The sequence below is a fragment of the Eptatretus burgeri genome, chromosome 6 (assembly GCF_056783735.1).
Source record: "Eptatretus burgeri isolate ZD-2024b chromosome 6, Ebu_testis_v1, whole genome shotgun sequence".
Lineage (NCBI taxonomy): Eukaryota > Metazoa > Chordata > Myxini > Myxiniformes > Myxinidae > Eptatretus > Eptatretus burgeri.
In genome coordinates, this window is record NC_140966.1 from 36,872,869 (window position 1) to 36,890,368 (window position 17,500).

General features: G+C 43.7%; 2 protein-coding genes across 8 annotated transcripts in view; both read left to right on the forward strand.

Annotated features, from left to right (window-relative positions):
- The window catches only part of LOC147024547 (C-Jun-amino-terminal kinase-interacting protein 4-like), a 200,888-nt gene extending 194,026 nt beyond the window's left edge, over positions 1–6,862 (forward strand). For 6 of the 7 annotated variants that reach the window (XM_085884562.1, XM_085884563.1, XM_085884564.1 and 3 more), the window contains 2 exons: positions 639–785; positions 2,010–4,874. In XM_085884562.1, the coding sequence (XP_085740688.1) occupies positions 639–785; positions 2,010–2,122 (260 nt within the window). In that variant the 3' untranslated portion in view covers positions 2,123–4,874. Of the gene's footprint in view, positions 1–638; positions 786–2,009; positions 4,875–6,007 lie in introns of those variants that run through there. The other variant, XR_015059080.1, reaches the window with a different exon arrangement.
- Positions 6,863–16,571: 9,709 nt separating this feature from the next.
- The window catches only part of LOC147024549 (uncharacterized), a gene marked incomplete at its 5' end in the record, with an annotated part of 10,374 nt that continues 9,445 nt past the window's right edge, over positions 16,572–17,500 (forward strand). The window contains 1 exon segment of the mRNA XM_085887034.1: positions 16,572–17,500. This exon segment is cut by the window's right edge and continues 282 nt beyond it. Within this exon segment, the coding sequence (XP_085743160.1) occupies positions 16,572–17,500 (929 nt within the window).

Here is a 17,500-nt window from a genome sequence, read left to right on the forward strand (position 1 = left end):
ATTTCTTTTTTTGCATTTCTACATGTTTTCAGTGATTTCCAACCCTCCTCCCCCCAAAAAAAATGTTGGAGAAAAGAACTATAACTCTGTCAGCACTGTTGACATCATATTTAATGAATAAGATATAAGGTTCACTTGAGTGACCCAGCAGTATTGGCGGCGGAGGTCTTGCACTCTCCCGAGTGCTCCCCCTCTCATTGGCATAATGTTTTTTGTGATGCAACATCATTGTGTTATTTGGTATGTTTTGGCAGGAATCAAACTAATTACATTCAATATTTATGCATTAATTCATCTGCAGAATGGAAATTAATATACAAAGGATCCACAGTCTGAGGGACGACACTGAGTGTAACGAGTTGTCACACAATCCTGTATGATCTTTAATAAGGAAATGGCAGGCCATAAGTTCATCATCATTGCCATGTTGCACTCCAGATTAAATTTTTGCTGCAGCTGTAAACAACAATCTTCAACATTTTACTAAAGTCGAAATAAGCATATCTTCATTGGGTGACCCAGCTTGTTTATAAGATAATCATTAGTTCTTAAATATATTGTTGAAAAAGGCAAAGTTAGCATGAACATTTTTCTTTTTTAATTAAAGTATGTTTGGTATCTCTTCACACACATTTCAGGTGCCCCTGGAGATAATGATGTGGCTCTTGAATCTGGGGTCATTCCTGGAGGATCTATTGCCTCCTTGGAGCCATCCCACGCTCGCTCCTCACCCAGCTCTATGCTCATAATGAGTGGTGGTGAAGGTTATGTTGATTTCAGAATAGGTGAGTGAATATCTATTGAACTATTAAGCCAAGAGTTTTATTATATCATATGAAGCTAAAGATTGCCATAAATTTAACAATGCTATGGGGGTCATTCAAAAAGTCTCAAGCTTGAAATAGAAAACACAATTTGCTTTTAATTGTCTATATTTCTCAACATAAGCCCCCAGTTCATTGTATTGGGTCCAGTGCTGTGTCAGCGTTGCTATTTCCATCTTGTAGAAGTCCTTATCATGCTTTGTCAAGAAACTCAACCACTGCGATCACCTGAATCGTTATTTTCATTGTCATCAAAACTCTGACTTCAACTTCGGTAACAGATAGATGTCTGAGGTAGCCAAATCTGGTGAATGGACTGGATGGAAAAGCAGTTCAAAAACACAGATTGTCATTGTGATAACCGCAACCTGGACTGTGTGAGACAATGCATTGTCCTGGAGAAGCAACACTTCTCGACTCAACTTTCCATGACGCTTATTATTTTTTGTTGCTTTTTTGGTACGTCATATCGAGGCTCATGGAGGAGCTAGAACACAGAGCAGATCAGGATGTAACAGAACAAAAATAACAGTATAAAGGGAAAAGGGGGGGGGGGTACACAACAACAGCAGGGATGAGGAACAAAACAGAGGGAGGCTTGAAGGGATGAGATGTGGGGTAAAAAAATAAATGAAGGCTGATGGAGGACACATGGGGTAAACAGTGAAAAAAATGACCTGGTGTTCTTAGCAATGGATTTTCTTTTGGGTTAATTTTTTCTTTATCTTAATTTTTTTGAATGGAGGTTTTTGACCACTGCTCTCATTCCAGTGTTCTCCGTATTGCGAGTCTTCATTGACTGACTCACATTGACAATTTGTATATACGTCCTGAAAACACAAACAAAACGAACTTTACAATTAAACGTATCAAACCACGAGTACTTTGATCTGTGAAATTAATCGGGTCTTAACATATTGAATAGGTTTGGCTTGAAACTTTTTAAATACCCCTCGTATGAAGAATGTATAATCTGAGCCTCCATTGTTATGTTCTCCACTTATTTATTTAATCAATAGCCATGAAGTCATCAACATATTTTGATGAGACCACTGTTATTTCTTGAATGTATTAGATTTGAGTAATGCAAATCTGTTCTGCTCCTATGGTTACTTTTGGGAATGTTATAAAGCCAAAGGCAATTTTTTCATTCATCTAACTTTTTTCTGATTTCTTCCATTAAAGGAGATGGCGAAGAGACAGAAAACCTCACAGAACTCAAACCGTCACTTCTCAAGGACCTGAGCCACATCATTGTGTGGCAGGTTCCCAGTCAGAGCTATTTGGCTGAGAAGTAGGATTACCTTGTTTTGTCAGAATGCTGTGCTCTTCTCACCATTTCATCAACGACTTTTGTTTGAAGTAAGATGATCATCAGGGACAGTTCTGGAATTATTTTGTTTGACCAAGCTGAACAAAGAAATAAATTATTCCCATTTTTTTTTGGTTTGGCAGCCACTTGAGATCAGGAGCATCGGTGGCTTTTGTGGTATGTTATCTCTTCAGATTACAGAATGTATTTTGTAAGTTGATGCTAATGGTGCTTGAGGAAGTTGGAGACGGGTGCACAAAGGAACAGCCAAACCAAGGCTGAGTGACCAAATTTGAGCAGGATGTTGTAGTTAACATGTTTTTTTTCGGTTTGGTTGTTCATTTTGTGCACACTAGATGTTTGTGGAGGGTTCTGTGAATGAGAGACTGAAGATTAGAGGAATAAAGGTTTATGTTCCATTTGGTAGCAGAAATGCAAACAGGCCTAAGGAGTCATGGGAAGCCTTCCTGAGTGGTGTTGAGGACAAGGAAGAATCTTTATAAAGAAGAACAATCCAGCTTGAGTGGCACTTTTATTTTTACAATTCTACACTACAAAAGGGTTTTGGAATCTCATTTGTTAGTTATTACTTTTCCTTTGTTGCTGAATTGTCATTGTAGCAAGCACTTGCTATATTTTAAGGGCAGTATTGTCTCAAATTGAACCACATTTGAGGTTTATAATCTTGTTATGTTACTTCTCGTTTCTTTCGTCACCCTTGTGTTCAATTATTGTTTCATTCACACTATACTATGATTAGCAATGGTAATGGGAATGCACCATGCTGGTAATCAACTTGGGGAGAAAGTATTTACCACTCCTCAGAATGTCACTAACTTGCACCAGGTATCGCACCCAAGGCAATAAGTGTTGCCTGAAGTTACTACTGCATTTGAAATGTTGCAATCCCCTGGGATGATGTGCTCCTCATTGCATTTTTCCACGGGATAAAACTGAATGTCCACAATGTTAAAAAAATCAAAGATTGATATTACAGTTAACCCAGTGGTATTTCCACAATCATATTTCAATTATTACAATAATTATCATGATGCTCTCAACTATTTTTTCTCTATCTCTTTCTCATTGTCATGAGAAAATCCACTGGTTGTGGATTTACACTCTTGAAACCTCTTGGGATGATTGCATGGATTGATTTCGGAAGAGGTCTGTAACAGTGGCCAATAACAAATCTCGTTAAGTTTGTTTTTCTCCTTTTCAGCCCCCTATAATATATTTGCTTCTTTTTTCTTTATTTCTTCCACTTTCATCATGCAGTGAACAACTGCCTTCGATGCATCCTCTGGGCAGATGCGAATTTATTCTTACAAGCTCCATGTATTGTCTGCGTCCTCCAAATTGCTTGGATCGGACAAATTCTTTATCTCAATGTATATTCGTCTCCAATTCAATTGACATTGACATTGCAGTTTAAGTGCTTTAAGTGGAACCTTGCCATATTAGAAACTTCCTTTTAATTAGTTGTGATGTATCGACTCTCCGTACAGGGCTCTGCAAAAGGCCACCACCTATGATTTTTTTTTCAGTAAATTTAGCCTCCACATATACACCTGGTGCCAGCAAAACCAAATGCAATGTTTGATCCATGACAGAATCTTTACATTGCAATTAAAATCCTGTTGTACATGTAAATACAAAGAATTTGACTTAAAGCAAAGTATGACATTATTTTTCTACAATGCACCATCGATTGCACCTTTTTATCTGCATGTACAGCACGTGTGTGTGTGTGTGTGTGTGTGTGTGTGTGTGTGTGTGTGTGTGTGTGTGTGTGTGTGTGTGTGTGTGTGTGTGTGTGTGTGTGTGTGTGTGTGTGTGTGTGTGTGTGTAATTTTTGAGTTTTTTTTTTAAATCTGTCTCAAACTACAAATGAGTACAGCCCCAATGTGTTTACGCCCAATATGATGGTGACACCTGATTTGATTATTTCTTTGTAGCATATTCCTGCTTTCCCAGTCACCTTTCAACTATTACTGTATTCAGTAATTAATGCTGTCTTGTATTGCCTCAGTTGGGGAAATATTGAAGCCGAAATCTTACATTGTTATGCTTCTATCCATTTTGATGGTGCAATGCTGTTTTGAGCAAAGCATTTATGGTTATCAAAAAGACTTGTTGCACATATTGTTTTTCAAGAAATATGTATGAATATTATAGAGTACAAATTGTTTTGGGCACCTGCTTTTGTGCTAATTGCAGCTTGAGTAAATTTGCTCTGAATCCTAAATGATCAAGTCATGCAGATATGCATAGACACAAAAGGCAATGGGTATCTCACAACATCTATGGCAAGTGACATTTCCAGAGAAAGCTTTCCGAAAGAAAAAAAAAGGCAATGCAACTGTTTTCTTTGCACTCTTGTTTGTTTTCACCACCAGCAAAGCATTACTTTCTGATTTATTATTGCAAACTTGGCTATAAATTTGTTGATTATTCTGCTGCTTTCTCACAATGTGAGTCTTTCATAAATGTGCATTTTTATCCAGTTTTGACATGTAGTTCACTATTCATCAGCCTTAATGTATGCATATTTGATGCACTTTCTTCTTGTTAGGGTGCTGGTAGGCACAAGGTGGAAGGGGTTTGCTTTTGTTGGACAGGTTTTATATTACAAGAGACATGAATGTTGAAAAATGTGGTGTCTTATTTACAGTTGCTTCATAGTTCAACTTGCATCTGGGAAGTAGTTTTGAGTAATAAACCTTCCTTACTGTCAATGGAGTGAATTGTGTTGTTGAGAGGGTAAAAAATACTATCATTTCCCAATTCTGTTGATCACATCATGAGGAGGAGAAAAAGAAAGGAAGTGAAAACTGTATCCCTGATAGAGGAAATAAGAAACTCGATGTTATTTGGTGGATGAAATAATAAAGGCAGAGCTTCTCCGACACCTTCCCCACTGTCAAAAATTAGGAGAGGAGATTGTGACCACACTCTGTGCAGAGTGGTCGCCACTCCGACACAGGATACCAGCAAGCTGGCACTCATTTTGCCGACCAAGGAAGGATGACAGGCTTCGTGAACCCCACCTGTATTAATTCAACAGCTGAGCAGGATTTGAACTCAGGACCCGAACCATTAAGCCAACACCAGGCATATAACTTATGGCAGACATTAATAATAAGTATGCACAGCCAGGATGCAATGACAATGCTGGAAATCCTGCAAAGGTGGATCACGGTGTCCTCTGCACAAAGAACAAAACCACAGAAATTGCACCAGCTTATCAGCAGTGAAAGGGTATTGATTACCATTTTGTTGAACCTCTCAACAAGTCCATCACATTGGGGCATAAGTGACATATTTTGTTTTTAATCCTCAGGAGACTGCACATTGCCTGCAAAAGTTCTGACATAATTCCTCCATCATTTCTGTAGCTTATGTTTTCCTCCAAATAGTCAGGAGGCCCAATGCAGAATAGTGTACGACCCTGCTGATTCCGTGTTAGAATAGTGCAACAGGTGTAAATTGACTGTCCAGACACACAGAAACGTAAATCAACTTGTTGCCAACTCTGGATATGGATAGTATGGCCGCCATGACCGTTTACAAAATGGTCGCCATTAAATACACTTTTCGTCATATTTCAGCCGCAAATTGACATGAAATTACAAAATTAGGGTCGATTTCCATGTTTTTGAGCATGCCTGAGCTGATGGGAGTATAGAAAAAAACATCGCTCCATCCATTTTCTAAAAATAATATGACTTGTTTTTCACTATATTATTTTTAAAGAAATGTTCAGGCTCGAATTAGAATGTCTGATTATACAAACCACAATCAATGAATTTTACAACTTTGCTATAGAATGAACCTAAACTACATAACTGTGTGTTTTTCTGTTACCCAGGACTAACTGAAAAATGAAAGCCGCAAGATTTCTCACAGGGGGTTCAAGGGATCGAGAAGAAGAAGAGCATGTAGACTGGAATAAATGCTTTATTTGCCAGGACAGTTCAAAAACTAGCAAGTCAACGCCACTTCGAAAGACTACAATCGTTGGTGTGAAAACTGTAGCTGAATGTTGCAAAGAAAGAGAGAAATATAATGACGCTAAATATGTTGACTCATTCTCATGAATCAGAAAATATTCTGTACCGGAGCACGTCGAAAAGATTCAATGGCACAAATTCTGCTATAGTGACTTTACTCACGCACAAAAAATAGACAGACTGAAGTCAAGGATTCAGCCACAATCTGTGACTTACGCAGAAGAGATACCCACAACATCAGGTTCCTCAGAGAAATACCATGTCCCAAAGTCACTAAGATCCGCGCACAGCGCTATGGATTGGTCAAAATGCGCTTTCTGCCAGACTGACATTCCTGGAAAAGCTGGTGTCCTGACAAATGTTGAATTTGATCACACATCATCCAGGATGCTTAGTTTGGCCCAATTTGACCCCACCATGCGTCACAGGTTTGCAGGTGTTTCAGACTTGATGGCAGCTGAAGGTAAATATCACCTCAAGTGTTATGTTTCTTTTCGCAGAAAGTATAAAAAGGAGAGTGGAGAGAAAAACCAGTCTCCTGAAAGCATCTGTTTCAGAAATGTGATGAACCAGCTTGAGAAAGAGCTACAGAAGGGACATGTGTTTACCCTGAAAAACATCTGGGAACACTACAGCATGCTGTTATTGAATGATTTTGGAATTGAGGCTGGAGCCTACAAAAGCTACAATTTCAAGCAGAAAGTGGAGGTTCACTTTGGTAGTGACAAGGTGACATTCGTGCAGCCATTGGATGTCACAAACCCCTCATAGTTGCGTCCTCAACTGTGACAAAGTTTGCCATGAGAACCGCCGTGAATGATTTATCTGAAGAAGGTGAAAGTTCTGAAGAAGATGAATTGGCCCAGTGCAGTCTGCCTCATCATGAGAACGAAATCCTTAGCTGGATCTTCAGAGTGGGCATAAAGATTTACAGTGACGTAAAACACTCTCCAGGGCATAGCATTATCGGTGGACTGAACACAGAAAATGCAGAGCGAATTGTACCTGAAACCCTGTACATGCTTGTAAAGCTTCTTTGTGGTGGTGACAGCACTGACAAGATGGACAATGAAGAAGCGGATGAGACAGATACCAAGAACAAAGTTCTGAGCGTCTGCCAAGACATTATTCATGTGGCTTCAGGACACTGATGTCCTCATTCTCCTTGTTGCCTATCAGCCGCATCTCAGTCCCTTTCTCTGGATGAATGCAGGGACACCCAAAAAGCAACACTACATTCCCATTGACTCCATCAATATCCCAGATTCGCAGAGGGAGTCACTTCTGGCATTTCATGCAGTGACAGGTTCAGACAGCACAAGCCAGTTTGCTGGAATTGCGAAGCACTCTGCATGGGCTGTCTTTCAAAACAACTCCCACCTGTTGAATAACCTAGGCAAAGAGGAAATTCCTGATGAGAGTGTGATTGCAGATGCTGAGTCATTTGTCTGCAGGCTTTATGACCCTCATGGCCAAGATAACTCAATTCAGCGAGTAAGATGTGATCTGTTTCTCAGTCTGACCAAAGCTATTGAGAATCTGCCTCCAACTCGCGATGCTCTGATTCTACACATCAAGCGAGCGCACTACCAGACTTTTGTGTGGAGAAGAGCCTTGGAATCTGAACCACATCTACCTGCACCTGAGAACTGTGGGTGGGAACAGGTCGTCAAAGATGGCAACGAGACATTTCAGCCGCGACTCATGACTGCACAGCCTATTACTGCTTACTGTGTAGAACTGACGACATGCAAATGCCGTGGGTCATGCTCAACTCGACGGTGCAAATGTACACGGAATGGACTGCCTTGCACGAAAGCATGTGGATGCAAAGCCCTTTGTAGGAACCCGTTCAGTGTACAAGCCGATCAATAGCTCTGAAAATTGTACTTGGGTGTTCTCACAACACTTTTCTCTTCTGCAAAGCAACGTAATTTTGTGTTAGAAAGAATCTGACAGCTGTTGAAATAACCTTTGACTGACTGTAAACCCATCTCCATCAATAGTGCTAAACATTTTCTTTTTCACATTTGTTGCTCGTATGTGCATTTTCAATTTCGTCTTTAAGTTGTCAATTATGTGAAAAGTTGTGATCCAGTACAAAAATAAAGCACAAAATAGTGTTCCTCGTGTCAGATTACATAGTATTTCACAATCATGACAAATTTCTGGATAGTACAATTTGCAGTAAGAAAAAGACTAAATCTGATGGCGGCCATTTTGATTACTGTCATGGCGGCCATAATATTCAGATGCAGACTTGGCAACAAGTGGAACTAGACTTGGTCATGCCTAGACTCTTCAAAAACACCAGTTGCACCATTCTAACATGAAACAGCAGCGAACCTATTTTCTAGGCTAGCTACAGATTTTGGCTTCTAGACTAAAACATGAAATGAAGAAAAGAACTTACCCTTTCACCAGTACATGCACCATCCAACTATTTCCTGGTTGTAAAGTTTAGCTTGGGGCCGTTCAGTGAAATAGTCCATATTCACCTTTATGAAACTATTACCTTTGGGGGGTGAGTAGTAAAGGTCTTAATATTTCCACTGCCACTTGCTTTAAGAGTTGCAACAAACATTTTGCTGTTGTAATGGAGAACTCCGTTTCTTTATCAACCATTTTTGGCCATACAGAGGTCTCATTAACTGCAACAAATGTATACAACTCAGCTTGCATTAATCCCATAAAATCACCTTAATTTTGGTACATTTTTGTGACTCACAAATGTCATGTAACTCCTCCATTACCTTATTTTAAGTTGGGCTGCAGATACAAGGAGATTATCAAATTTCTTTACACAATTCCACACAGGAGGGCATGATCTGTCATTTTGTCCCAATCGGTTTCATCCTGTGTTCTGAGTGGAACCACTTCCTCCCCATCTGAGTTTCATCATTGACAAGCTAATATAACCCTTGAGGTGGTCCAATATATTTTTCTTCCTGCTGGCCCTTTTCCAAACTCAATTCAATGAATTATTTCAGTGCATTTTGTGTCTGTCTTTCAGTGCAGCAAAGACAGACACAAATATATATATATATATATATATATATATATATATATATATATATATATATATATATATATATATATATATATATATATTTATTTTTGTGTCTGTCTTTGCTTCTTCACTTTAACTGCAGAGGAGCATCCATCAATTCACTCAAATTCAAATGGTTCTTTCTCTCTCACCCTCACACTCACACTCTCTCACTCACACACTCTCTCTCTCTCACTCACACTCACCCTTTCTCTCTCTCACACTCACTCTTTCTCTCTCTCACACTCACTATCACAATCACCATCACCATCACTCTCACTCTCTCTGTCACTCACTCTCACTCTCTCTCACACTCTCTCCCTCACTCTCACTCTGACACTCTCTCACACTCACTCAAACTCTCGCTCTCTCTCACAAACTCACATCCTCTCTCACACCCTCTCCCTCTCACACCCTCTCCCTCTCACACCCTCTCCCTCTCACACCCTCTCCCTCTCACACCCTCTCCCTCTCACACCCTCTCCCTCTCACACCTTCTCTCTCACACCCTCTCTCTCTCACACACCCTCTCTCTCACACACCCTCTCTCTCTCTCACACACCCTCTCTCTCTTTCTCTCACACTCACACTGTCTCAATCTCACTCTCGCTCTCTCACACTTTCACTCACACTCTCTCACTCTCTCTCACTCTCTCTCTCTCTCTCACTCACTCTGTCTCACTCTCACACTCTCACACTCTCACTCACACTCTCACTCACTCACTCTCACACTCTCTCTCACACTCACTCTGTCTCACTCTCATACTCTTTCACTCTCACTCTCTCACTCTCACTCTCTCTCACAATCTCTCTCACTCACTCACACTCTCATTCTCACTCTCACACTCACACTGTCACTCTCACTCACACTCTCTCTCACACTCACTCTCACTCCCTCTCCCTCTCTCGCACACCCTCTCTTCCTCTCTCTCTCTCACACTCTCTCACACTCTCTCTCACACTCTCTCACACTCTCTCTCACTCTCTCTCTCTGTCTCTCTCTCACGCTCTCTCTGTCTCTCTCTCACGCTCTCTCTCTCACGCTCTCTCTCTCTCACGCTCTCTCTCTCACACTCTCTCTCTTACTCTCTCTCTCTGTCTCATTCTCACGCTCTCACTGTCACTCTCTCTCTCTCACACTCACTCTCTCACACACTTACTCACACTCTCACTCTCCCACTCTCAATCTTTCACTCTCACTCACTCACACTCTTTCACTCACACTCTCTCTCTCTCTCTCTCTCTCTCTCTCTCTCTCTCTCTCTCTCTCTCTCTCTCTCTCTCTCTCTCTCTCTCTCTCTCTCTCTCTCTCTCTCTCTCTCTCTCTCTCTCTCTCTCTCACAATCTCACTCACTCTCACTCGCACACTCTCACACTCTCACACTCACAGTCCATCTCTCACTTACACTCACTCTCACACTCTCTCTCACTCTCGCACTCACACTCACTCTAACATTCACTCTCTCACACTCACAGTCACACTCACACTCTCTCACTCACAATCTCTCTTTCACTCACAATCTCACTGTTACTCTCACTCTCACTCACACTCTCTCTCTCTCTCTCACTCACACACTCACTCTCACTCACACACTCACTCTCTCACTCACACTCACTCTCACACATTCACACTCACACTGTCACTCTCACACTGACTCTCACTCACACTCACCCTCACTCTCTCACACTCACTGTCCATCTCTCACACTCACTCTCACACTCTCTCTCTCTCTCTCACTCTCGCACTCACACTGTCACTCACTCACACTCACCCTCACTCTCTCACACTCACACTCTCACTCTCACACTCATTCTTTCACTCTCACTCTCTCTCTCTCACTCACACTCTCACTCACACACTCATTCTTTCACTCTCACTCTCTCTCTCTCACACTCTCACTCACACTCTCACACTCTGTCTCACTCTCAAACTCTTTCACTCTCACTCTCTCACTCACACTCTCTCACTCTCTCTCACAATCTCTCTCACTCACTCCCACTCTCATTCTCACTCACACACTCTCTCTCTCTCTCTCTCTCTCTCTCTCTCTCTCTCTCTCTCTCTCTCTCTCTCTCTCTCTCTCTCTCTCTCTCTCTCTCTCTCTCTCTCTCTCTCTCTCCTCTCTCTCTCTCTCTCTCTCTCTCTCTCTCTCCCTCTCTTTTTCTCACACCCTCTCTTTTTCTCACACCCTCTCTTTTTCTGACACCCTCTCTTTTTCTCACTCACACTCTCTCTCACTCTCGCACTCAAACAGTCACTCTCACTCTCACATTCGCTCTCTCACACTCTCGCTCACACTCTCTCTCTCACAATCTCACTTACACTCACTCTCACAATCTCTCTCAGTCTCACACTCACTCTCACTCACTCACACACTCACACTCACTCTCACACTCACTGTCCATCTCTCACTTACGCACACTCTCTCTCACTCTCGCACTCTCACTCTCTAACATTCACACTCACACTCTCTCACTCAGAATCTCACTCACTCACACTCTCTCGCTTACACTCTCTCGCTTACTCTCTCTCTCTCTCTCTCTCTCTCTCTCTCTCTCTCTCTCTGTGTCTCTCTCTCTCTCTCTCTCTCTCTCTCTCTCTCTCTCTCTCTCTCTCTCTCTCTCTTTCTCTCTTTTCTCTCTTTCTCTCTTTCTCTCTTTCTCTCTTTCTCTCTTTCTCTCTTTCTCTCTTTCTCTCTTTCTCTCTTTCTCTCTTTCTCTTTCTCTCTTTCTCTCTTTCTCTCTTTCTCTCTTTCTCTCTTTCTCTCTTTCTCTCTCTTCTCTCTTTCTCTCTTTCTCTCTTTCTCTCTTTCTCTCTTTCTCTCTTTCTCTCTTTCTCTCTTTCTCTCTTTCTCTCTTTCTCTTTCTCTCTTTCTCTCTTTCTCTCTTTCTCTCTTTCTCTTTCTCTCTTTCTCTCTCTTTTCTCTCTTTCTCTCTTTCTCTCTTTCTCTCTTTCTCTCTTTCTCTCTTTCTCTCTTTCTCTCTTTCTCTCTCTTCTCTCTTTCTCTCTTTCTCTCTTTCTCTCTTTCTCTCTTTCTCTCTTTCTCTCTTTCTCTCTCTTACACTCCCACTCTCACTCTCACTCTCGCACTCCCACTCTCTCACATTCACTCACTCAATCACACTCTCACTCACACTCACACTGTCTCACACTCACTCTCTCACTGTCCATCTCTCACTTGCACTCACTCTCACACTCTCACATTCACTCTGTCACTCTCACTCACACTCACTCACTCTCACTCTCACTCTCAAGCTCTCTCACACTCACCCTCACTCTCTCTCTCTCTCTCTCTCTCACACTAACTGTCACTCTCTAACATTCACTCTCTCACACTAACTGTCACTCTCTAACATTCACTCTCTCACACTCTCTCACAATCACACTCACACACTCACTCACTCTCACTCTCTCTCTCATGCACACTCACACTCAGTCACTCTCTCTCACATACCCTCTCTCTCATTCTCACACCATCTCTCTCACACTCTCACTCTTGAACTCTCTGTCTCACTCTCTCTCTCTCACACTCACTCTCACTGTCCATCTCTCACTCTCTCACTCACACGCTCTCGCTCTCTCTCACAATCTCTCACTCACACCCTCTCTCTCACACACCCTCTCCCCCTCACACCCTCTCCCTCTCACACCTTCTCTCTCTCACACCCTCTCTCTCGCACACACCCTCTCTCTCGCACACACCCTCTCTCTCTCTTTCTCTCACACTCACACTGTCTCATTCTCAATCTCTCTCACTCTTTCACTCTCTCTCTCTCACTCACACACTCACACTCTCACTCTCTCACACTCACTGTCCATCTCTCACTTGCACTCACTCTCACACTCACACTCTCTAACATTCACTCTCTCACACTCACAGTCACACTCACACTCTCTCTCTCTCTCACTCACACTCTTCCTCTCACTCATACACTCACTCACACTCTCTCACACCCTCTCCCTCTCACACCTTCTCTCTCTCACACCCTCTCTCTCGCACACACCCTCTCTCTCTCTCTCTTTCTCTCACACTCACACTGTCTCATTCTCAATCTCTCTCACTCTTTCACTCTCTCTCTCTCACTCACACACTCACACTCTCACTCTCTCACACTCACTGTCCATCTGTCACTTGCACTCACTCTCACACTCACACTCTCTAACATTCACTCTCTCACAGTCACACTCACACTCTCTCTCTCTCACTCACACTCTTCCTCTCACTCATACACTCACTCACACTCTCTCACACCCTCTCTCTCACACCTTCTCTCACACCCTCTCTCTCACTCTCTCACTCACACATTCACTGTCACTCTCACTCTCTCACTCACACTCACTTACACTCTCACTCTCGCACTCAAACTGTCTCTCACACATTCACTCACTCACTCTCTCACACCCTCTCTCTCACACTCTCACTCTCTCACTAACACTCACACTCACACATTCACTGTCACTCCCTCACACTCACTCTCTCTCACTCTCTGACACTCTCACTCACTCTCACTCTCTCTTACACTCTCACACACTCTCACTCTCACCTCTCTTTCTCACACACACTCTCTCTCTCACACTCACACTGTCTCACTCTCACACTCCCACTCACTCTCTCTCTCACTCTCACACTCTCAATCACACTCTCACAGTCACTGTCCATCTCTCACTTAGACTCACTCTCACGCTCTCTCTCTCACACATTCACACTCTCACTCACACTCTCTCTCTCACTCACACTCTCTCTCTCACTCACACTCACTCACTCACTCACTCTCACTCTCACTCTCTCACTCACACACTCCCTCACTCACACTCTCTCTCACTCACACTCTCTCTCACACTCACACTCTCACTCTTTCAGTCTCTCACTCTCACTCACTCTCTCTCGCTCTCTCTCTCACACCCGCTCTCACACTCACTCTCAATCTCTCTCTCTCACACTCTCTCTCTCACACACTCTTTTTCTCACACTCTTTTTCTCACACCCTCTCCCTCTCACACCTTCTCTCACACCCTCTCTCTCACACACCCTCTCTCTCTTTCTCTCACACACTCACTCTCGAACATTCACTCTCTCACACTCAGTCACACTCACTCATACTCTCACTCAGTCACACTCACTCATACTCTCACTGTCACTCTCACTCACACTCTCTCTCTCACTCACACACTCACTCTCTCACTCTCACTCACTGTCCATCTCTCACTGACACTCACTCTCACACTCTCTCTCTCTCACCCTCACACTCACACTCACAGTCACATTCACACTCTCTCACTCATACTCTCACTGTCACTCACACTCTCTCTCACTCACACACTCACTCTCTCACTCTCACTCACACTCTCTCTCTCTCTCTCTCACTCACACTCTCTCCCACTCATACACTCACTCTCTCACTCACACTCTCTCACTTGCACTCACTCTCACACTCTCTCTCACTCAAACTGTCACTCACACATTCACTCTCTCACAGTCACACTGTCACTCTCTCACTCACACCCTCTCCCTCTCACACCCTCTCCCTCTCACACCCTCTCCCTCTCACACATTCACTGTCACTCTCACTCTCACACTCACTCTCTCTCACCCTCTTTCTCACACCCTCTCTCTCACACTCGCACTATCCCACTCTCACACTCTCACTCTTTCAGTCTCTCACTCACTCTCTCTCACTCTGTCTCTCTCTCGCTCTCCCTCTCTCTCGCTCTCCCTCTCTCTCACACCTGCTCTCACACTCACTCTCACACACTCTCTCTCTCTCACACCTCTCTTTTTCTCACACCCTCTCTTTCTCACACCCTCACTCTCTCAGACTCACACTCACTATCCATCTCTCACTTCCACTCACTCTCACTGTCACTCTCACTCTCACTCTCTCACTCACACTCTCACTCTCACTCACACCCTCTCTCTTTCTCACATCCTCTCTCTTTCTCACACACTCACACTGTCTCAATCTCTCTCTCACTCTCACACTCACTCTCACACTCTCAATCACACTCTCACAGTAACTGTCCATCTCTCACTTACACTCACTCTCACACATTCACTCTCTCACACATTCACTCTCTCACACTCACACTCTCTCTCTCTCACTCTCACACTCTCTCTCTCTCACTCTCACACTCTCTCTCTCACTCTCACACTCACTCTCTCTCACACACCCTCTCTCTCTAATACCCTCTCTCTCTAATACCTTCTCTCTCTCACACTCTCTCTTTCTCACACACTCTCTCACACTCGCACTGTCTCACTCTCAATCTCTCACACTCTCACACTCTCAATCACAGTCCATCTCTCTCTGTCACACTGTCTCAATCTCTCTCTCTCTCTCTCTCTCTCTCTCTCTCTCTCTCTCTCTCTCTCTCTCTCTCTCTCTCTCTCTCTCTCTCTCTCTCTCTCTCTCTCTCTCTCTCTCTCTCTCTCTCTCTCTCTCTCTCTCTCTCTCTCTCTCTCTCTCTCTCTCTCTCTCTCTCTCTCTCTCACTCACTCACTCACTCACTCACTCACTCACTCACTCACTCACACTGTCACTCTCACTCACACTGTCACTCTCACTCACACTGTCACTCTCACTCACACTGTCACTCTCACTCACACTGTCACTCTCACTCACACTGTCACTCTCACTCACACTGTCACTCTCACTCACACTGTCACTCTCACTCACTGTCCATCTCACTCACTGTCCATCTCACTCACTGTCCATCTCTCACTTACACGCACTCTCTCACTCTCGCACTCACACACTCACACTCTTTCTCGCTCATACTCTCACTCTCTCACTTGCACTCCCTCTCACATCCTCTCTCTCACACCTTCTCTCACACCCTCTCTCTTTCTCACACACTCTCAATATCTCTCTCACTTACACACTCACTGTACATCTCTCACTCACACTCACACTGTCACTCTCACACTCTCTCTCTCTCTCTCTCTCACTCTCACTGGTACTCACTCACTCACACTCTCACTGTTACTCACTCACTCAGACTCTCACTGTTACTCACTCACTCACACTCTCTGTCACTCTCTCACACTCACACTCTCACTGTCACTCTCACTCTTTCACTCACTCACACTCTCTCACCCTCACACTCTCACACTCTCTCACCCTCACACTCTCTCACTCTTTCACTCTCACTCTCTCTCTTCCTCTCACTCTCTCTCTCTCTCTCTCTCTCTCTCTCTCTCTCTCTCTCTCTCGCTCACACTCACTCACTCTGTCTCTCTCTCTCTCTCTCTCTCTCTCTCTCTCTCTCTCTCTCTCTCTCTCTCTCTCTCTCTCTCTCTCTCTCTCTCTCTCCCTCTCACTCTCTCTCTCACTCTCTCTCTCTCTCTCTCTCTCTCTCTCTCTCTCTCTCTCTCTCACTGTCACTCTCACTCTCACTCTCTCTCACACTCACTCACTCACTCACACTCACTGTCCATCTCTCACTTACACGCACTCTCTCACTCTTTCTCTCTCATACTTTCACTCTCTCACTTGCACTCCCTCTCACATCCTCTCTCTCACACCTTCTCTCACACCCTCTCTCTTTCTCACACACTCTCAATATCTCTCTCACACACTCACTCTCACACTCTCAATCTCACTGTACATCTCTCACTCACACTCACACTGTCACTCTCACACTCTCTCTCTCTCTCTCTCACTCTCACTGTTACTCACTCACTCAGACTCTCACTCTCACTGTTACTCACTCACTCACACTCTCACTCTCACTGTCACTCTCTCACACTCACACTCTCACTGTCACTCTCACTCTTTCACTCACTCACACTCTCTCACCCTCACACTCTCTCACTCTTTCACTCTCTCTCTCTCTCTCTTCCTCTCACACACACTCACTCTCTCTCTCTCACACTCCCTCTCTCACTCTTACTCTCTCTCTCTCTCTCTCTCTCACTCTCACACATTCGTTCTCTCACTCTCTCTCTCTCAGTCTCGCACTCACTCTCTCACACTCACTCTGTCTCACTCTCTCAAACATTCACACTCACTCTCACACTCACACTGTCACTCACACACGCTCTCACTCACACTCTCTCTCTCTCACACACTCACTCTCACACTCTCACTGTCCATCTCTCACTCACACTCTCACTGTCACTCTCTCACTCACACTCTCTCTCTCTCTCACTCTCACTGTTACTCACTCACTCGCACTCTCTCAACCTCACACTCTCACACTCACTCTCACTGTCTCACTCTCACTTACACCCTCTCTCTCACTCTCACTTACACCCTCTCTCTCACTCTCACTTACACCCTCTCTCTCACTCTCACTTACACC